This window comes from Heterocephalus glaber, unplaced genomic scaffold (genome assembly GCF_053883595.1).
Source record: "Heterocephalus glaber isolate CG9 unplaced genomic scaffold, H.glaber_assembly_v1.0 deba00000347, whole genome shotgun sequence".
NCBI classification, from domain to species: Eukaryota; Metazoa; Chordata; class Mammalia; order Rodentia; family Bathyergidae; genus Heterocephalus; species Heterocephalus glaber.
The window spans coordinates 56,488,683-56,510,382 of record NW_028258143.1 but is presented as its reverse complement, the minus strand read 5'-3'; the positions used below and the strand labels follow the sequence as shown (position 1 = coordinate 56,510,382).

The 21,700-nt window shown below is 41.1% G+C and overlaps 1 protein-coding gene across 8 annotated transcripts in view; it reads left to right on the top strand.

The window, feature by feature from the left end:
- Positions 1-18,685, top strand: part of Nfe2l2 (NFE2 like bZIP transcription factor 2) — a 138,426-nt gene extending 119,741 nt beyond the window's left edge. For 4 of the 8 annotated variants that reach the window (XM_087200843.1, XM_004857736.3, XM_087200854.1 and 1 more), the window contains 4 exons: positions 14,869-15,135; positions 15,832-15,921; positions 16,426-16,614; positions 17,001-18,685. In XM_087200843.1, the coding sequence (XP_087056969.1) occupies positions 14,872-15,135; positions 15,832-15,921; positions 16,426-16,614; positions 17,001-18,227 (1,770 nt within the window). In that variant the 5' untranslated portion in view covers positions 14,869-14,871 and the 3' untranslated portion in view covers positions 18,228-18,685. Of the gene's footprint in view, positions 1-2,254; positions 2,540-10,090; positions 10,174-13,989; positions 14,188-14,868; positions 15,136-15,831; positions 15,922-16,425; positions 16,615-17,000 lie in introns of those variants that run through there. The other 4 variants (XM_087200840.1, XM_004857737.3, XM_021238649.2 and 1 more) reach the window with 3 other exon arrangements.
- Positions 18,686-21,700: the final 3,015 nt, after the last annotated feature.

The following is a 21,700-nucleotide window of genomic DNA, read 5'->3' as shown; positions in this document are numbered from 1 at the left end:
ATCTCTAGATTACATATAATACCGAATACAGTGTGAATGTGATGTACATAGTTGTTGTACAGTGTTGTTTAGGGGAAAGAGTATGTGTATTTGAAAACCAAAAGTGTATAATATATTCAGTACGGGGGAAATTTTTTGGATTAAAAACATTTTCAGTGTGGGATTGCTTGAATCTGCAGATGTGGAACCCGTGGTTATGGAGGTACGATCATATAGCAGAACTGGCAGTTCATGGGGAATAATGTTATTGACAACCTGCCAGCCCTTAGGCATTTTTTCTCACTGGATCTTGACAATAAGTTTGTGGAGATCTCTCCATTTTTATGGATGACAAAACCTATCGAAAAGGTTTAAGTCAGTTGTCCAGGGCTACCTCTTGCAGGTGGCAGAACAGGGATTGTGAATATCTACAATCCCTTCTCTTCCTTGCTGTTTATTCCTGTTTTACTCCTTCCCTCCTGGTCTAAGGACTACAGGCATTTTGTTTGATACTGAAGAAAGGGGCTCCTTTAAAAGATTTGTAAAGCAATATCCCTTCTTCCAGGGTCTGTCAGTGTTTACCAAAAGGGGCTTTGTTGAACATGGCCGGATTCTCAGTGGGGAAGGCTGCTCCACATCACAGGATACTTAACATCATTGTGACTAGCAGGAAGCACCCAGCCCTGCCTCCATACAATTCCAAAAGCTAGGCAGTGGTTATCAGCTCCAGTGGAACCTCAGTGTAGCACAAACTTCTAGAGACCATGTGAGGCCAGGATGTTACTGCTCGATGGAAATCTCAGCTATTAGCTCCCCAGGTGAAAGGTAATGGCAGAGAGAGCAAAGAAAGCTCAGAGACCAGAGGGATTAGGTGCAGTTAGTGACTTGTCCAGATCCATTGCTGCATAGCCATGTTATTTGATTTGGTAGTTTTTACTCTGATGTGCAAGGAGTTGGTGCTAAAAAGATAAACTAAGTGTTCCCCTTCATTTCCAAGGAGATGAAGTTAAAAATCATGCCTTATTTCTCTGGGTCTTTCTGACTTTCTGGACACAATTTTTCTTTAAAGAAGTCTGAATACTGGGCCAGGGATTTAGCTCAGTGGTTCTGGCACCTGCTGTGCAAGTGCAAGATCCCAAGTTCGATCCCCGGTACCAAAAATAAATAAATAAATGCTGAACTACAATGAAAATATTGGATTTTGAACTTAAATAATATACACTTATTCATTCCACAAATATTTATTAAGTATCTACACACCCTAGGGAGATTTCAGGGCCTGAGTTGTTTTAATCTTCCAAGATAATGCAGCAGCTGTTCTCTTTCAAGGACATTTACTTTTCAGATTGCCCCTCCTAATTAATCCATCTCTTTGGCCCTGTGTATACCTGAATTATAGGGTGTGTTTTATATCATAAAGAGTATAAATTAACGTGTTTCCTCTGCCTTAGGAATTAAGTTCCCAAATATATTTTATTCTTTTTGGTAACTCTAATGTCTGTCACTATCCCTGGTGTTTATTTAATAGTTGCTCAATAAATGACTGAGTCTGTTTAATTGGCCCCTAGGACCTTAGGGGTTTATACAACTAGGTTGTGCTATATGACAAGGCCATGACAGTGCCACATGAGAAAATGTCACTTCTGCCTGAGATGTTCAGAGAAGACATCCTGGAAAAGGTAGCATTTTTCACTAGACATTTTTTTCCAGCTAGTAGATTTTATCTGGCTCAAGCTTGTAGGCCAACTGAAGTCCCAGGAATGGGGCAGCAGGAGGCTGACTGTGGCAGAGTATTATGTCCTTAGGGCTGAAAAGATTAACTTGAAGGTGCCTATTTGGTGCCCTTGTGAGTTTGGAGTCTGTGTAAGGCCCATGGGAATCATGGAAAGTTTTGGAAAGGGGAAAGCACCTGAGCTAGATGTGGAAGACCGAAAGGCTGGAGGAAGTGAGAGCATGGGTCTCCTGCTTTGAGCCCTGTATGTGTGAGCATGCTCACCTTGGCTGAGTTGGTGGAGCGTCAGCAATGGTAGTGAGGCTCTTTTATTTTGTTTTGGTTTTGGTTCTGGGGATCGAACTCGACATTGTGCTTGCAAGGCAGGCACTGGAACCACTGAGCTAAATCCCCAGCCCAGTGCAGCTCTTTTAAATGGCTCCTTTGCTGGCCATTTGAAAATAATTTTTTAAAGGAGGGGTGTGGATTTTCCCTTGTTGATCCCACCACAAAATTGCTTCTGCTCAACTGTGCCAGCTCCACTCTTGCTTTGTTTTTTTTCAGAAACTCCTCCACTGATGTATTCATTCCATTGATGGAGGGAGAAGAAAAGCCAGGCAGACGTTGCCATTTTCTTTCAGAATAGATTCTTGTCTTCCCCAAACTGACATGGAGGGACTGTTTCTTTGCTGTTAAGATTGAAGTCTTCAATCAACTGTAACAGTCTTTTTCTTGGCTTCCAGTCACAATGATTATCATTATTCACACACAAAAAGAAAAACAACAGCAACAACAACAAAAACAACGAACAGCATCCTCTGTCCTCTCGCCTGAGCCCCAAGCAAACAGGTGTGGGCCTCCAGCAGTGGTGATGGGGCAGCCACAGTCCCAGGCTCTTCCCCAGTGCTGGACGTTTGTTCTGTTACACCCAGTGAGGTGAACAGCCTTCTCCCTGTTTGCTCAGTGAAAAGCCTGGAGAGACTGTATGATGGGCTGTGCTTCTGTTTCATGAGTTTTAGACTCCATCATACCTGTGTTACAATGTTCTTCAAATTCAGCAAGATAAAGAATTGGGCCTGGAATCTAGGATATGTGCACATGCAACTGAATGGTGGCTGTAATTATCATCATTATATTGCTTCTTTGTCAGGGATGTTCAAATGTGTGTAGATATGAGGTTTTCTTGGCCCACTGGAAAAAACTGCCCAAATTCTAGCTGCGTAATAGCATAAACACCCATTCCCTGTTGTGCTATTGGCTATAAACGTCCTATTCTCCTGTGGTCTTCCCTATGCACATCCTGGCCGTATGTGGGCACCAGGCTGTTGTAGAGACTGAAGGCTCCTGAGACAGAAAGACTAACCCCTGGCCAGGCCTCACCATGCGCCCAGGCTGGCAGAGCCCACACACTGCCCAGGGGCCCCCCTCCCTGCCTCCTAGACTCAACTGTCCCTGCAAGAACGGTTCAACCATCTCAGAATTCCTTCCCTTGTGGCAGAATTTCTTCCTCTGAGGTTCCAGGCCTACAAGCCCAGTGTCCAGTGGGCAAGTTACAAGGCCAGAAGGAGTTTGGGCTGTGCCAGTGCCATTAGTGGACAGCTAAACTCAAACACATTGGAGCCACCTATCTCTTTGACCTCTCCCAGCGCCCACCCCGTTTGAAAGACTTTAAAATATTTTTTGTAATAACTATCTCTAAATGAATATGGGCTTTAGAAAAAAGGCAGAGCAGTGAAGTAAAAGAAAACCTTGTAAGATTCTTGAGAGAGATAACACCACTGAAGGTTTTTTACATTTCCAAATACACGTTTCATACACAAGTTATGGCCTCACCATCTAGAACCAGAAACCTAAAAAGCAGCTATTTCTCACAGTCATTTGGCATTTGCAGTAGGAGCTAGATTTGTTATTAGCATTACCACCCCCTCCCTGGGCTGCTCCTTTCTATTTTTTAAGGGGCATTAACCTACTTTTTTCATGTTTGAAATCATCCTATGGGGCCTGGTGTCATCTTGAACAGTGACAGCTCATGAGATTCAGCTAGTTAGCAGCAGACATCCCAGGTGGCACCTCTGTGTCTCCACTGCCGCACGCAGCTTCGCTGAAGCAGCCTAGGCAGTTCTGAAGAGCCTGTGTTATGTGAGTGGGTCAGAACTCCAGTTCTGAAAAGTAAACATGCCTTTGTTGGAGCTCACTGGCTCCCTTTTTAGATGGAGGTCTTTAATCTCTGCTCCCATTTTCTCTGATCCAGAATGAGAAAGAGGATGGCACTGCCCACCTGGGTTGGTTGGTGGGTACAGTTTCTCTTTTTTGGATACACGTTTTTGGAATAATGTTGGACACATAGAAAGTATGTGATAAATGGTGGCCGTTATTGTTGCTGTAAACTTTTTTTTTTTTTCCTATCTTTATCTGGACTTAGAATCTTGACACTGATTTTTCATTTTCAGATTTCAATGTGAAGGCTTACCAGGTAATCGCTGTGTCTATGTAATTATTTAGTGGGTTAATTGAAAAGATTTGCATTAAGGAAAAGATTCCTACCTTATTTTTTTCCTACCTTAATTTTAAGAGAATTAAATATATATATACATTAATGGTCATTTCCTTTTTTTGTCCCTGTTGGGTGCTAGACATGATCCAGGCCTTGAAAATGCTAGGCATGCACTCTACCACTGAGCTGTATCCCCAGCCTGAGAGTCTCCTTTTTCAGAGGTCCAGTTTGCTGCTTGGAGATGAGGAATAACAGTGTATACTTTTCATTTTCAAATGTATTTTTTGGAAGCAGTTGACTCCAAACTTACAGTTAATTTACATCCTTAATTGGAATAAAATAGTACCAAAAGCCCCTTATTTCCATCCATTCAGGTGACCTTTGTAATAATCACGATAATTGTGTGACATCCAAATCATAGGATTGCTGAATAACATAAAAATGATCCATTTAATCATTATGATCCCTTTTAATAATTCAGACTCACAGTAGCTCATTTAGGTCAGTGAGGTAGCTTTTTTCAAATTGCAAACCATATGAATACCACCTACTGTAGTTTAGACGGCCTCATGTCCCCAGTGTATGCTGGGTATACTTGGAATCTGCTAACCAGAAGAGTTTGGTTCACTAGAAGTAATTCCTGGGGAGCGTGGGAGGTTCACTCTGTGGGCTGCTCCTGAGCTGTCCTGCTCAACCATGAGCCATTAGTCACCTTAGAGCACCTAACGTGATTTTAGTGCACCCCAGAACTGTATTTTGTAAATTTAAAAACAAGTATAAAATACATTTTCTGTAATATGCCTTTATTGTTTTAGTAGAACTACATTTCATGTCATTTTGGGTAAGACTTGTATGTGTTGTGTGTCATTTCTAAAATCTCAATAGTTTTTAAATTTTGGTTACATATTAAAATAATTTTTTAATATACTGTGTTAAATGGTTAAAATTACATTTACCTGTTTCTTTTTTTTTAAAGTGAGTTTAGGCTACTAAAAGCATAAAATTACATAGTGGTTCACATTATATTTCCATTAGACAGTTGCTTTAGAACATCTTAGAAGTAGCTGAAGCTAACTTTCAGATTTATATTTTGGGCATCCATAGAATCAGAGGCACTTAGAGGAACGGATGTTAGGGATCAGCTAGCCCATCCTCAACCTGGTGAAACCTAGTCCAAAAGTTACTTAAAATGATGTGGTTTAGTCCCAGATAGGGACTGGAACTTGGTGTTTATTATAGCCTGTTGCTTTGGATTTATTGGATATACTTGGCATTGGGACCATAGAAGATAACAGAGCTGCAAATAACTAAAACTTCTGTCAAGCCTGAATTGAAGAAAATGCCTTTAAAAAGAAATTGTTGGTGGCAAGGAATAGTTATAGATGGTGTCCTTGCCCTCCCAATGGAGGGACAGTGTGACCAGTGATGTCTGACGTATCTAGGGGTAGGGGAGAGAATATAATGATACTTTCATGGGGAACAGTAATAAGGTAAAAATTGCCACACTTCGTGTGAACATTTCCATACAGCTGGTTTTAATATTTTAACATAATAACTGCTTTTCCCAAAGCCAGTGATTTTTAACCAGACCCATAGCTTTTTTCCTTGAGGGGGAACATCTGAGAATTTGACTCCATATGTTTGCTATTTGTTAGGGTTGTATGAATTTATTTAAAAGTTTAAGCCTGTTTTTATGGTATTTTTGGCAAAACTGACTTAAAAGAAGCCATCTACGACTACAGTGAACAAGCATTAGAGCAAAACGGAAGTTTATTTATTTTTTGAGGTGCAGGGAAGGAAGAGGGCATTAGGATTTATTACAGTGACTTAATTTCTGTGGATAGTTTCTCAGGTTTGGAGTGGGCTGCTTCTGCCACAAATGCAGCTGCGGAGCTGCCCCCTGAGGCACTTTTTTTGTCACTTTCCTTATCTCCGCAGAGACTCCTGTGAAGATCAAGCGGCAGGCAGTGTTTTGTGACCTAAAAGCACTCTCGGTGTCAGGGCTGGCAGGTCAGAGGCTGTCTTCAAGGTGGCAGAGAACTATTGCTTGGCTCCCAGGTCTTGGGGAGCTCGGATGATCAGTCAGGTGTGGATTGTGCGTTTAGTGCGTACCTGGTCTTGACTGTATGATCCGGGAGTTCTCAGGGGTCCACACTCGGTTCAGACTCTGTTTGCTCTTCGGAGGATAACCCTGGAGGTTAGGCAACAGAGATGATCTACCTTTAGGCCCTGGGGCTGGAAGGCATTTTCCTCCTGCTGAGTTTAGTAAGGGCAGTCTTAGAAAACCACACAGAATTCAGAGCCTGCGGGTGGGGAAAGAAAGGTCTATGACAGAGTGCAGGACAGACAGATGGTGGGGCGTGATTTGGCCTCAAGATTAATTTAATGTTCCTGAGACACATCCTTAGAAGAAATACCTTTTCCTTCTCTTTGGAACCAGTTAATCTAGTCCTTTATTTTACTTATGTATTTACTTTGGTTTTTTGAGACAGGCTCTATGTAGTTCAGGTTAGCATCAATCTCACTGTGTAGGCCAGGTTGGCCTTGAACTAATGGCAGTCCTTCTGCCTCAGCCTCCCGAGTGAGACTGCTACAGTCACAGGTGTTGGGCCAGGGATTTAGCTCAGTGGTTTCGCCGCCTGCTGCGCAAGCACAAGGACCCGAGTTTGATCCCCGGTACCAAAAAAAAAAAAAATCGCTTCTCGGCCTTTTGGCTAAGATCTAGTGCAGTCACAGGTGTGTGCCACCATGTCGGCCTTAGACAGACCTTTTCTTTCCCCTAAATTTATCTTGTCTATTAGAAAGGCTGAGGTTGCTGATTTTGCCTATCAGCCTTAGTGCTCTGCTTGGTTAGACCGCCCCACCTGTTTTATCTGTGCGCACCTTGGCTTCTGGGTTTCTTGCCCTGCAAATGCATTGCCAACTCAGAAGGCACAAACCAAGGGTAGCTGGCTGCAGCACAGCTGGACAAACTGGTGATTAAAGAATTGCCATTTGCTGGATCATACTTCTGGAAAAAGAGTTTATGCTCATCTTTGGCCTCAATTTTATTGTTAAAAGATAGTGATGTTCCTGCCTGGCAAGTGCAAGGTTCTGAGTTCAATCCCCAGTACTGGGGAAAAAAAAGATAGTGAGATGCTCCCAATTTTGAAATGACTGTGAAATTAATATAGGAGGCTTTGCACAGTTAATGTGTTTTGTTTTGTTTTGCATTGGGGATCAAACCCAAGGCATCATGCATGCTAAGCATGTGGGTACCATGAGCCCATATGATGCAAGGAAACAGAAGTTTGGGATGTCAGAGAAATGAAGGAATAAGGAAATGGTCACTGTACACATTGCTGGTGGGAGTATAAAAGGCATAACCTTTGCGTGACAGTATCTGATAATTAAAAATGCAGACATTCTTTGACCCAGCAGGTCTGCTATAAGTATATATCCCACAGGTATCCTTACACATTTATAAAGTGATTCATATACAAGGATATTCATTCTTGTATTATTTGTAATAACAAAAGATTACAAACAAAAATTGAACAGGGACTGATAAACTAGTTATATTATTAATTTCTAAATTTTGTACCTTATATGTGTTACCTTTTTTTGTTCTTGTTGTGTTACCTATTTTAAAAGAAGATATTGTCAGGCCCAGAAGGAATTCACAGTGTAGTCAGACCATTGTAAGAAAACCCCATTAGACATGAGTGTTGTGGGTTAACTGTTGACTTCATGGACAGTGCATTTCAGTGCTGGACTTTCTTGGACAGGTGAGTCGGTCAGATCTGTAAGTTGCCTGGGTTGAACAGGTCTGAATGTTCAGAGGGCAGACTTCCAAGTTTTGGTTTCCTGTCTGGGGAGAGGTGCGGGATTTCCTCAGTTTCTAGACCTTGTCCTGCTAGAGTATAAATGCCAAGGCACCCAGAGTATAGGGAAGAACCTCCCAGGCTCTGAGAGTCCTGCTCTGCCGCTTGCCAGATATGTGATTTGGAGCAGCGAGCATCATCCCCAAAGCCTCCAACAGCTCATCTGGAATTGAAGATGACCACAGCTGGCCTTCCTCCCTCACCCTACTGCAGTGAGGCTCAGATGGGAACACTCCTGTAAATTATGAAGCCAAGTGAAAAAGGGAAAGTGAAGGGCCAGGGATTAGCTCAGTGGTGCCTCGCCTGCCTGGCAAGTTCAAGGTCCTAAGTTCGATCCCTGGTACCAAGAAAAAAAAATGAAAGGGAAGCAAAGGTGTGTCTTTTTCTCCCTGATAAATAAATTGGTAAGAGTTGCAAAATTAGAGAAGTAGGCCTGGGGGTATTTAGAATCCTTTGACCTCTGACCTTGTGGAAATTATTTCACCCTCTAGACCTGCTTCCCTATTTGCAAAGTGAGAGGGGCTGTCTAGGTGATCCCATGGCCCCTTCCAGTAGTAGCATTCCGTGACTGTGTGGCATAAACAGTAATTCCCATGCCGGCTGAGATGAGTCATGCCACACAGAAAGTCCACATGCAAGGAGGAAGTCTGCATATGAGAATTTTCCATACGCTGAAGAATCTGAACCTCTGGGGGAGGGAAATGAGGGAAAACATTGCCACCACTAAGGACATATAATGGGAGTAGAGATGTATTTCCCCCAAGGTCAGAGGCTGGCACCTGGCATGGTTCCCGACACCTTGGAAGCAGTCAGTAGCTGTGTCTCAGCTGTGAATGGACTGATGATCCCCTTAGAGTAGCATGTACACCGGTCTTTTCGATCAGGACTGCTGAGTTTGTAACGGCCACCATTCTGGCAACATAAAATTTTAGACAGTAGTAGCTAATATATCCCAAAAAGCCCACGCTAGAAAAAGCAAAGTCTTTTAATGGCATCCGCAATTAAAAATAAGTTATGTGTTATGGCTTTTGTTTATATGTCCCCCCACAGCCTTGTGAATGAGTGGGGCGTTTTCAGAGGTGGCTGGATCTAGAGTGTGTGACACTGGAACTGATTCAGGGTGTGGTGCTAGGCTCAAGGGCACTAGGATTGAGGTTGTGAGTGCTGCCTGCCCTAAGTAGTCTGGATAAGATAAAACGGGCAGAAAGACGCTGTTAAGGCCCCTTGCTTACTTGCTTGGGCTGTCTTGTGCCTCTGAACTGTTGCCCCTCTGCCATGTGCCACTCTGCCTTGGAACCAGCCGATTATGGACTGAAACCTCTACAAACTGAGCTAAAAAAAACCCTTTCCCCCCTAACTTTGGATGATGGGTATTTTGTCTCCGCAACAAGAGAAAAGTAACTAACACACTATATGATATGTAGTCTATTTATTTACAGGCAGTCTCACTGTATAGTTTAGGCTGGCCTTCAACTCACTGTGTGTCCCAGGCTGGCCTCAAATTTGTGGCAATCTTCCTGCTTCAGCCTCCCAAGTGCTGGGATACAGGTGTGCACCACCACACCTGGCAAATCTATGTTTAATAATATGTTATGTGATTCATTGTATATGTATCTAAAACTCATCACCACCAGATACTCTCCACCATGTCATGCAAGGTCTCTTGACTGGCAGCAATAACAGTTGGTACTCAGCCCCGAAGCCTGGGGGTACGTGTAAGTAGTTAAATCTGAAAAGGAGCTTGAATATCGAACTAACCTGAACAAAGAGGGCAGAGGGTAACTCAGGGAAGTTTAGAAGTCGTTAGGGTTTCTGTAAAGAACCTTTGTGGTTTGAGTCCTCCTTCAAGGGGTTACCCTGGTAGGAGGAAGTCCACAAGGACCCGCAGCAGGCGATTTGACCTCAAGGTGGTTATCTGAGCCACTTGGTTAGTCCATAACCAGGTAATTTACTTGTAGGTTAGGTGCAGTAGGCTAGGGAGATGGACCCAGCGTCTTCCAGGGTTCTGTTGGTCACGTGGGTGTGCAAATGTGTTTCCTATAGGATCCCCGTGACGGTCATAAAGGAGAGAACTGGCTTTGCCGTGTGGAGGGCTGCATTCAGAACCAAGTACACATGGCTCACATGTAAGTGGGGAAGAGATTAGAAAACCATGTTCTAAAGGTTGTCAGATCGAACCATTCTCTTGGTAAAGTAACAATCACTTTGCATAACCCCTGTGGAGCCTAGCAGCAGCACCGTGCTCCATTGCAGACAACCAAAAAATAACTGTTGGGACCGGGTGTGAAGCCACTTATGGAAAATCAGAGCCTCCTGGATTTCACAGGAGGTGGATTACCTACTGTTTGGGAAATTTAACTCTCCTCTCTGCTTTCTTTTAGACAAAACTACATATTTGTCTTTTGAGAAAGTGCGAGTTCTTACAGTCTTCACTTTCCAGTTTTGCTTTATCTTTGCATCATGCTTTGCAGTGTGTAGACAGGCGCAACGGGGGAGATTTCCAGTAAGCTTGCCGGATCATATTTCTTAGATTGAGTCATTACTGAGAAACTTGTTTGTGAACAGGAAGCAGCTTATGAAAATACCTGTACCAAGTAACCTGCCAGGCTGTGAGGAAACTGGACCACTTTCTACTTGAAAGACAAAAGGGCTGGATGGGGGCTGTGTATGTGGTTTGGTGATAGAGTACCTGGCTAGCATGGGACAGTGGTCAAGGCTAGGGAACGAGGTGTGTGATTCTTTGCCCCTGGGAATGGTACATTGGTAATTTCAGTTTTTAAGCTGCTGAATCATTTTTCTGTTGGTGTCTATTTGGGAATTTTTATGTAGTTTAAAAAATTGTAGTTGTTGAAGATGGAGAACATAACCCTTAGTAGGGTTTCTCTAGAAGGTAAACTTGAATTAGTGATACTGTAACTATTAATACTTAAGAGTCTCTGATGATTCATACAAATGGTTGCTAGACCATTTAATTTTTAAACAGTTTGATAGTTAACACAGATAAAAATCTAGCAACATTCCAGTTGGCTTAGATGGCTGTAAGATCCCTTTTGTCTCCAATAGTTATTCTGTATTTTTAATCATTCTGGGGGAGTTTTTGTTGTTGGTGGTGGTTTTCTGGGCTTGCTATGCAGTTCAGGCTGGCCTTGAACTCACTATGTGGCTCAGGCTGGCCTTGAACTCATGGTGATCCTCCTGCCTCAGCCTCCCGAGGGCAGGGATTACAGGTAGGTGCCATCACCCCTGGTGGTTCATTCTGTATTTTTAATCAGCTACTTCACAATTAAGAGTTAGCAGGACCGGGGATTTAGCTCAGTGGTTTCACTGCCTGCTGCGCAAGCACAAGGACCTGAGCTCGATCCCCGGTAACCCCCCCCCCCCCAAAAAGTTAGCAAATCAGTCCATTAACACCAGAAGTATATGAGGGTGGGCAGACTATAAAGAATGATCTGTCATACACCTTCGTAAGAATTCTCTGTGAGAAAAGTTGACATTGCATTGTGTACCTTATGCTGCCAATGTCAGCATGTGTTGTAGAGGAGTGATTAGGTAAATATTTATAAAGTACAATAGTTATCAGCAAAATGTATTTTAAAAACACCTGCTTGGTCTCATTTAGTAAACATTCTGACTGCAAAGTAGAACATTGTAAATCAAGGAAATCTTGTTTGCTGTCTAATGAATTCTTCAAAATTCAGGCATGCCCTCAGTTATTTTTGTAGCTGCATATAGTCCTCACTGTCTTAATTAATATCTTCCTATAGCTCTTAATTGATATCATCTGGACAGTAGAATACGATTCATGTTCTGTCTGGTTTTGTTCAGAAATATTTGGCAGTGTTTATGAAATAAAATACTGAATCAGATTTAAGTTTCAGGCGAATAACAACCTGGGAATAGTATAAAGAACGAAATGAAAGAAAAACATGAGATATAACTTAAATTCTGAATTTTTTAGTAACTAATAGTTGGATGAAAGAGCGATCTTGGGATAATCTTGAAGATTCATTTTTTTCTTAATGGAAATGTATGAGTTAAGAAAGAATAACTTAAGATGCTGTCTCATCCTATTGGAAGCAACAGTTTTGATTTTGCTAAGTAATATGTACAACTTATTAAAGAGGTTTATTAGCTTTATTTATTTATTTATTTTGGGGGGGTTACTGGGGATCAAACTTGGGTCCTTGTGCTTGCGAGGCAGGCAGTGGAACCACTGAGCTAAATCCCCAGCCCCGGTAATTTATTCTTGGAGGAAAACCTACCACCTTTCTGTCCATTCTCAGAAGGAAAGGGGTTTGGGAGGTGCAAGCCTCATTTACACACATATGTAAAAGATACCATTTTATTTTTCATTTCAAATACAATATAAAATCTCCATTTATTGACTAGCTTTAATTTAAAGCAGGAACCATGTTATCTTTATTTTTTTCTGGGGGCCCGGGGATTTAGCTCAGTGGTTTCGCCACCTGCTGCGCAAGCTTAAGGACCCGAGTTTGATCCCCGGTACCAAAAAAACCCCAAAAAACCTGTAGATCTTTATTTTTTTCTGATTGTTTAGGATCATCTCAGCAAAATAAATACTGGTTTGTTCAAAGTACTAAAATTGGCTTGCAAAAAACGTATTTATTATGGATTCTGTGTTCACGGCCTTTCTTGTTTATTCCAGTACAAAGATGTTTGTTTTAAAGTAGCATGAGTTAATTGTCCAACCTCAGATTTCCCACAAAACCTGTGACAGATTACCCAGATGGCAAATGATGATCTATACATTTTAAAACATGAACATTTCCATTAGACCAGATGGTTATTGAACATGAATTGTCCAACATTTGTGTTTCTTACTAAATTGTCTTCTTTTGTGTAAGCCAAGCTTGTAACATAATTTGGAACACACTTGAAATTATTAAAGGCCGAAAACAAACAAAAAATTCAGACCCTAAGTGCCAAACAACATTTGTTCCATATGCTGCAAGAAGGCTCACTGCCAACACTTGTGTGTCCTTAGGAAACTGTTTCACTAGTTGACAGGAAATACCTGTTGGCATGTTGGAAACCATCCCCTGCTTTCTTGTAATTCCCCAAATTCAGCCACGTTGTGCACTGTGGCTGTTTTCCTGGGGGACTTGGAGGCATCCAGACAGCTGCTTTTCTTCAAAGCCTGAGATTTCTACGCAGAGGAGCAGTTTGCTAAGGCACTTCTCTTCCCTGCTGTCTGGTGTCATGTTCTTGTTTGTTATGGGTTCTCCCCTGTTACTACTTCCTCTGAGATGGTGTGCAGCTTTGCAGAGAGATGATGTGTGGAGTAAGTCATGCGCTCAGTCACATGCTGCTCACAGGAAGTGCTCACTGCCTGTTTGGTCAGCACAGAACACAGCAGTTTGCCTGTGGCCTCCCAGTCAGCATCTGGTGTTAGAGGCTTCTGCTATTCTTTTTTAACATGATGCTTTGAATATTTCATACAACATCAAATCTCTGCTAGCATTTGCCTTTTGAAATGTGAGAAAATCTTAAGTGACACAGTATGATATATTAAGGCCACGACAAGAAAACTATTGTTGCTGTATTCTAAATTTGATTAAAAGGTGTTTTTAAGAATTCAAAGAACAAGGGCCAGGGATTTAGCTCAGTGGTTTCGCTGCCTGCTGTGCAAGCGCAAGGACCCAAGTTCGATCCCCGGTACCAAAAAAAAAAAAAAGAATTCAAAGACATTTTGAAACCTATGTTGGTGTCATTTTGATTACATGGAATGCTTCCAGCCTGATGAAGAACAATTAGACGTTGTCACTTTTGAAATACTTTTTGGTGGCCTTCCTAGTGGAAATGGAAAGCTAGAGTTGTGGGAGCCACTCACATCTCCAAGGGCCTAGCATTGGTTCAGATTGAGGGTGCTCTAGAGCTGACCTAAGAGTCCTTTCTTTTATTTTTTCCTGTTTGTTGATAAGGATTCACAAGCTGTCCTTTCCTGGTCTTGTTATGCGAAGTTTAAAACAACACTGGCTTGGAGAGTGCACTGAAAGGTAGTCACAGCAGGAGCCGAGTGGCTACCGAATGAGTACTGTGTGTGGAAAGTGTATGTAAATGTATACGGGGTACCCACTGCTCTCAACACCATGGCCACCAAGATTATTCACCAAAATTAGGTCCGTAAATTTGCTTTTTATTAAGGTGTCTGAGTCTTTTTTTTTTTTTAACAACACATTGCCCATGGCTAATAAATTTAAAAATTTCAGATCTACCCTGAGGAAGGACCAAGCAGCTTCACTGCTTCAATGACACAGTGATTTGGGGAAAAGTTGATTAGTCCATTCTTTCTGTCTAGATAATTCCAGTGTTATTTTAGGCTTCCTACTAGTTAGATTCACAGCTTTATTGTCCAGTGGTCTGGAGTTTGGTCTCACCCATAGTAAGTAGCCCACTTCTGTCAACATATAAAACATTTGCATATTTTATATGTATGGTGAGATCTTTTTCATGTCTCATTTGATCATCAGCTGTAAACTGGGGTAGGCTGGAATCATTAAAATGTATAGCTAAAACCATCTTAAGCTCTCCGATGTCATTTGGTAGGAAGGGAAAGGGGGGAAAATAACAAGTCAACTCTTGCTGAAATTGCCACTGATAACTTTAATCAATCCCATTAGAGATTTTCCTTTAGTGAGTAGATTCACGGAATGGCATTAATGGTGCTCTTTGTAACATTGGACCTGTGTTCTCTGTCAGATTTGCTTTGTAATCTCCTCAGTCGTCAACAATGGCATACTGTGAATTAAACTATCCTGGACTATCTTAACCACGACCTTCCTTTTTTGTTTTAAATACAGGACATGGATTTGATTGACATACTCTGGAGGCAAGATATTGATCTTGGGGCAAGTCGAGAAGTATTTGACTTCAGTCAGCGACAGAAGGAGTATGAGCTGGAGAAACAGAAAAAACTTGAAAAGGAAAGACAAGAACAACTCCAAAAGGAGCAAGAGAAAGCCTTTTTTGCTCAGTTGCAACTAGATGAAGAGACAGGTGAATTCCTCCCAATTCAGCCAGCCCAGCATATCCAGCCAGAAACCAGTGGATCTGCCGACTACTCCCAGGTATGGAATCCTTAGTTCTTTAGAAAGTGTATGGCAGGGTTTAAGGAGACACTAACCAAGAATTAGAATATCTAAAGTTCCAGCTCTGCCTTTTACTGTGTCCAAGTTAGCTTCCCAACCTCAGCCTCCTGGTAACTTCTATACCCAACCTACTTACCTTTCAGGATTATTATAAAGATTAGGACATAAATCACTTTAAAAGGCCTTGTAAATTACAGAAACATACAGTTAGGATCAAACAGAAGTACTGGTAGTAGTAAAACTAGTAGTGGGCACTGCTTACAATATTGTTTTCGGCACTGTTCTAATTATATATATTAACTGATTTAGTCAGCATTGCTGTGTAAGTTAGGCACCATTATTCCTCTTTTATCCACAGATGGGCAACTGATCACTCAATGTTAATTTGCCCAGATAACTGGGGAGGGCAGGGAGTGTAGCTCAGTGGTACAGCACCTGCCTAATGTATGAGGTCCCAAGTTTAATTCCTAGCACTGCAAGGAAAAGGAAAAAAAAACACATTGGAGGCAGCCTGGTTTGAGTCTGAGCAACTCAAACTTGATTTCTGAAATAAGAAAAATAATATATTATTCTGTGAACATTAATCATAAATCTTACCTCAATCATGAATCATTAGCTTGGCACTGGAACATTTAACAATTTTTTCTTCCTTTATGCCTTTCCCCTTTAATCCAGGTTGCCCACATTCCCAAACCAGATGCCTTGTACTTTGATGACTGCATGCAGCTTTTGGCAGAGACATTCCCATTGGTAGATGACGATGAGGTATAAAACATTTGGCTAATAGCCAAACTTCTTAACTACACTGAACATATCCTATATAAATCGCTTTAATGTGTCTCCATTTAAAACAAAGAATAAAACATTTTAGAAGGAAAATTTTTATCAAGGAAATATTCTCTCAAGGCCACCTTAGGTAATACTTTACAATTTTTTTTTAAACCTTCACGATATAAAATCACACACCTTTCCTATTACATAGCTGTGGATTAGCACAGCTGGAAATAACTTGTTTGTTATGGGTATGTAAAAATTTCTGGTAAGAGCAATCTGAGTAAGAAGCCAAGACTTGTTAACAATTTAAATGAATCTGTTGTATTTGAAGTACTGTCCTAGATATTATGGGTATAAATTAACTCCTAAGGATTGCTCTTATCCATCTTCAAATAAGTGGAGAAATACAGAACTTGCTCCCAATTCTACTTAAGTGTAATGATTGTGTTTTGGAGCATCCTTATCCACTGTTGATTTATGCTGTGTCAATTTTAGGTTTCTTCACCAACATTTCAGTCTCTTGTTCCCGATATTCCCAACCACATCGAAAGCCCAGTCTTCACTGCTCCTAATCAGAGTCAGTCACCTGAAACTCCTCTTGAGATAGCCATGGGTGACATAGACAATACACAGCAAGACATTGAGGAGATTTGGCAGGAGCTGTTTTCCATTCCAGAATTACAGGTAAGATCTAACACAGTACTCCAGTGCCATTTTATATTCAGTGGCTTTAAATTAGTCATTCTGATTATTTATTATTTATATGCCATCTACTTATAAGAAGGATTTAAGGGTGCTTTTAAATTAGTCATGAGAGCACCCGGGGCTTGCTAACATGCACTTTTATGAGTAAACTGGGCTAGATATTTGAGGATAGACCTATTATAAACTTCAGGTCTGAACTAGGACCTCTGAAAATAATACAGGTGCTTAGTAATGGAAATTATCTCTGAACCATAGAATACCCTCGAAGAGAGTGGGGTGGGGAAAGTTTCCAATAGATAATGGATTATCAGCTATTAAAAATACTTAACCTTGATTCATACAGTATAAACTTCTTTTCCACACAGTGTCTTAATATTGAAAATGACAAGCTGGTGGAGACTACCATGGTTCCAAGCCCAGAATCCAAACTGACAGAAATTGACAACAGTTACTTCTACTCGTCAGTCCCCTCACTGGAAAAAGTAGTAGGAAGCTGCAGTCCAGAGTTTCTTAATGCTTTTGAGGATTCTTTCAGCAGCATCCTCTCCACAGAAGATCCCAACCAATTGACAGTGAACTCATTAAATTCAAATTCCACATTAAGCACAGATTTTGGTGATGAATTTTATTCTGCTTTCATAGCAGAACCTAGTATCAGCAACAGCATGCCCTCCTCTGCTACTGTAAGCCAGTCCTTCTCTGAACTTTTATATGGGCCCATTGATGTTTCTGATCTATCACTTTGTAAAGCTTTCAACAAAAACCACTCTGAAAGCACAGCAGAATTCAATGACTCTGATTCTGGCATTTCACTGAACACAAGTCCCAGCATAGCATCACCAGAACACTCAGTAGCTTCTTCCATCTATGGAGACCCACCACCTGGCTTCAGTGATTCGGAAATGGAAGAGCTAGATAGTGCACCTGGAAGTGTTGAACCTAATGGTCCCAAAACACAGCCAGTATATTCTTCTGGGGATACCGTGCAACCTCTGTCACCATCTCGAGGGCACAGTGCTCCCGTGCATGATGCTCAGTGTGAAGACACACCAAAGAAAGAATTGCCTGTAAGTCCTGGTCATCGAAAAACCCCATTCACAAAAGACAAACATTCAAGCCGCCTGGAGGCTCATCTCACCAGAGATGAGCTTAGGGCAAAAGCTCTCCATATCCCATTCCCTGTAGAAAAAATCATTAACCTCCCTGTTGATGACTTCAATGAAATGATGTCCAAGGAGCAATTCAGTGAAGCTCAAGTTGCACTAATTCGAGATATACGTAGGAGGGGTAAGAATAAAGTAGCAGCTCAGAATTGCAGAAAAAGAAAACTGGAAAATATAGTAGAACTTGAGCAAGATTTAGGTCACTTAAAAGATGAAAAAGAAAAATTACTCAGAGAAAAAGGAGAAAATGACAAAAGCCTCCATCAACTGAAAAAACAACTCAGCACCTTGTATCTCGAAGTCTTCAGCATGCTACGTGATGAAGATGGACAACCTTATTCTCCTAGTGAATACTCCCTGCAGCAAACGAGAGATGGGAATGTATTCCTTGTTCCCAAAAGTAAGAGGGCAGATGTTAAGAAAAACTAGATTTGGGAAGATTTGCCTTTTCTGAGCTATTTTTGTTTTTTGTACTGTTATACTAAAAGCTCCTACTATGATGTGAAATGCAAGAAAGTATGCATAAATAATGCATAAGTAATTCTATGCAAAAATTATAGCCAAAACTAGTATAGAAAATAAGAAACATTAAAAAGCATTAAAATATCAGTACGTTGAATCAGTAGTTTAAGGTATTTGGGCTTGTTTCTGTGTAAGTGTAAATACTACAAAGTTTCTTATTTATACTGTTCTTATCTCATTTGTTACATTCATAGATTTATATGATGATAACAACATCTGGCTAGAAACAAATTGATGGAAAACTAACCACTATGTACTTTTTTTATAAATACTGTATGAACAAAAAATTGCATTTTTTATATTAAATTGCTTAGTTCTGGGAAAAAATGTAAGAGCTGGTACTAATAAAGGAATATTATGACACATTTCTTCAGATTGAGTTTATTCATGACAGTATTTTCAGACAGTCATCCATTTTTGTATTTTCAGTTTCAAATTTTAAAAGCATTTTATACTAAATATAAGGTCCTAGGGTCCTAGAAAAATGTTATCAAGAAATAACTTCTTGGGGCGCAAGGTCCCGAGTTCAATCCCTGGTACCAAAAAAAAAAAAAAGAAGTAACTTCTTCAGCAAGTATAGTACATCTCAACCAAAGAAAATGTTTGCACATTGACATGAAAACATTGGTTCATTTAGATCAACAGAAGGGGATATACTATATGCCAGGCATTTCTTTTTCAATTATAAAAACCAAAAAGATCTCTGTCCACCCAGAACTTGCATTGCAGTGAAGGGATGGGTGCTGGCCCTAGTCAAATATTCCTATAATCCCAGCGGCTCAGAAGGCTGAGGCAAGGGGATCAGGGTCAACATGGCCTTAAGGCTGGGAAGGTAGCTTAGTGATAAGAGTACTGACCTAGTGTGTGCATGCCCCATGATTAAAAAAAAAAAAAAAGACAGGGAAGACCTTAAGCAGCACTGTAACAAAGTAAGAGTTATAAACAGGAAGCCATATTGGCATTGCTGCATTTGAAGGTGTGGGACAGCGAGCCTTTGCGAAAACTAAGAGCCCCACAGACAGGACACAGAAGGCCAAAGGAGCCTGTTTTTGATGAAAAGGACAATGTGGTTGGAGACAATAGGGGAAGAACAAAGCCAGGGAGGGAATGGTGGGGTGAGGCACAGCACAAAACCATGTAAGCTTTCAGGAATTCACTCCTTGTCACGTTAAATAGGAGGGCCACCAGTTTTAGAAAGGTCCCTATAGTTTGAATGTTGAGTTTAGAGAGCAAGGGTGGGGAGTAGGGAAAGTGGGAGTTTGATGTGTTTATGATAGTGGTTTGGACTACAGCAATGATGGAAAGTATCTGGATTCGACATCTTAAAAGTAGCTAAAAGGACACAGAAGAATTGAATTGCCAGGAATGGAAAAGACAAGAAGTGGTGTGAAAATCAGTTCATATTTGGACATGTTGAAAATGTAGACATGTTGAGGGGAACCAAAACAAGGCCCCTCAAAAAAACCTTTTGAAAATGTGCTAACAAACCACGCATTCACTTTCATCTAAGCAACTGTAGTGTTTAGCCTTTTGAATTGGAAAGTGGAGATTCATTTGACTATGTTTAAAATAGGTACCACGGGGCCAGGGTCGGTCAGGGCTGGGGACGCAGCTCAGTGGCACCACGCCTGCCTGGCCAGTGCAAGGTCCTGAGTTCAATCCCAGGTAATTAAAAAAAGAAAAAAAAAAAAAGCCAAAATAGGTACCACATACAAGTAATTCACTTTCAAGGGCTCCGTCCATCCACTAGATGCAATATAGTATATAGTGGTCTGTCCACCAGCCCTGGAAGCAGACTGAATTTGCTGCTGTCAATTCCTAGAATGCCTTTCATCAATTGACTTCAGCATTCAGTCTCATTTCCTGACTGTAAAGTGGAGTTAAGTGCTAGTTCAGTGAGCTCATTATAAATGCCCCCTATTTTCTTTGGTCTTATATTGATGCTTTTAAGTAAAATCAACCTAGGTCAGTAAGAAAATTTGACTCAGATGGCTGAAAAGCTCAGGGTTGAAAATTACTTCAAGGACCAGAGCCTGGGATTCAAATGTGAAAATGCTTTGTATCTGGACTATCTCATGCTGTCAAGGAATTTTCCAGTAACAGTGGTAGTGATGACTGATGAAAGTGTCCCTGGAGGAGACATCATTTTTGCAACCTCAAAACATAATCTCACGTTTTAAGTATAAATCCTTAGTCAAAATTGAGGGTGCTGCCCCACCCAGAGGAACTGGAAGTGGTAGAGGAAGAGCACCGTTGGGGTGCAGTATATTCTTTATTCATCTGAATCTTGCAGAAGCTCAACTTTTCAGCACTGTGTACACTTAAATTTTTAAACAAAAACCTCTAGCATACTCATAACAAAAGCAGTTTCACCTTCCTTGATCGACATTTCAACACTTGATCTTAGCCAAAAATCTTTTTTTTTTTGGTACTGGGAATCAAACTCGGGTCCTTGTACTCATGAGGCACGCAGCAGAACCACTGAGCTAAATTCCCAGCCCAAATGGCCCAAAACCAATTTGATCTACATTTCGATTTAGCTTTATAGCTGACTGTGTCCTCAGGCCAACCTGACCGTTCAACTTTTAATTTTACTTGAACAGAGTTTAGTTCTGCAGTCTAACAATGTATAACCTGACCTATCAATGCCAAGCATTATGAGAAAGCTTAATTGCATTAATACTGAGTATAAAGCCTACTTTCTGGCTTTCTCAAGCCCTTTTTGGAGTAGGGGTTCTCAAATGCTATCTGCCACCCCTTTATCCATGTGACCAGGCCTCAGAACACATTCAACTATCCTTCCTATTTAAGAAATACATCAGTCGGGTGTGGGTGCATGCCTCTAACCTCAGCACTGGGGAGGCTGAGGCACGACTGCCATGAGTTGAGGCCAGCCTGGGCTGCATATTGAGTTTAAGGCCAGGCTGAACTACACAGCAAGACCCTGTCTCACAAAATTAAAAGAAAAGCTGTCAGTCGTTTCCAGTACATATGATTTACTACTACTGGAGAACGGAATAAAAAAATGACTATTAAAAAAAAAGTCTATAAAAATCTCAAATTGAGGTGGGAGGTTTAGCTCAATGATTCCACCGCCTGGCCCCCTAAGTGCAAGGACCCAAGTTCAATCCCCGGTATTAAAAAAAAAAAGGAAAAAAATCCCAAATCTAGTCATCCAATAAAAAACTTTTAGGTACAGTGACAATTACCAAAAGCTCTTTAAGTGCATTTTCACACTAAACCTTCAAATTTTAAAGTGGCTATTGTCTCCACTTTATATAAAAGGAAATGGATGGGCCAGGAATTTAGCTCAGTGGTTCCGCCGCCTGCCTCCCAAGCGCAAGGATCCGAGTTTGATCCCCGGTACCAAAAAAAAAAAA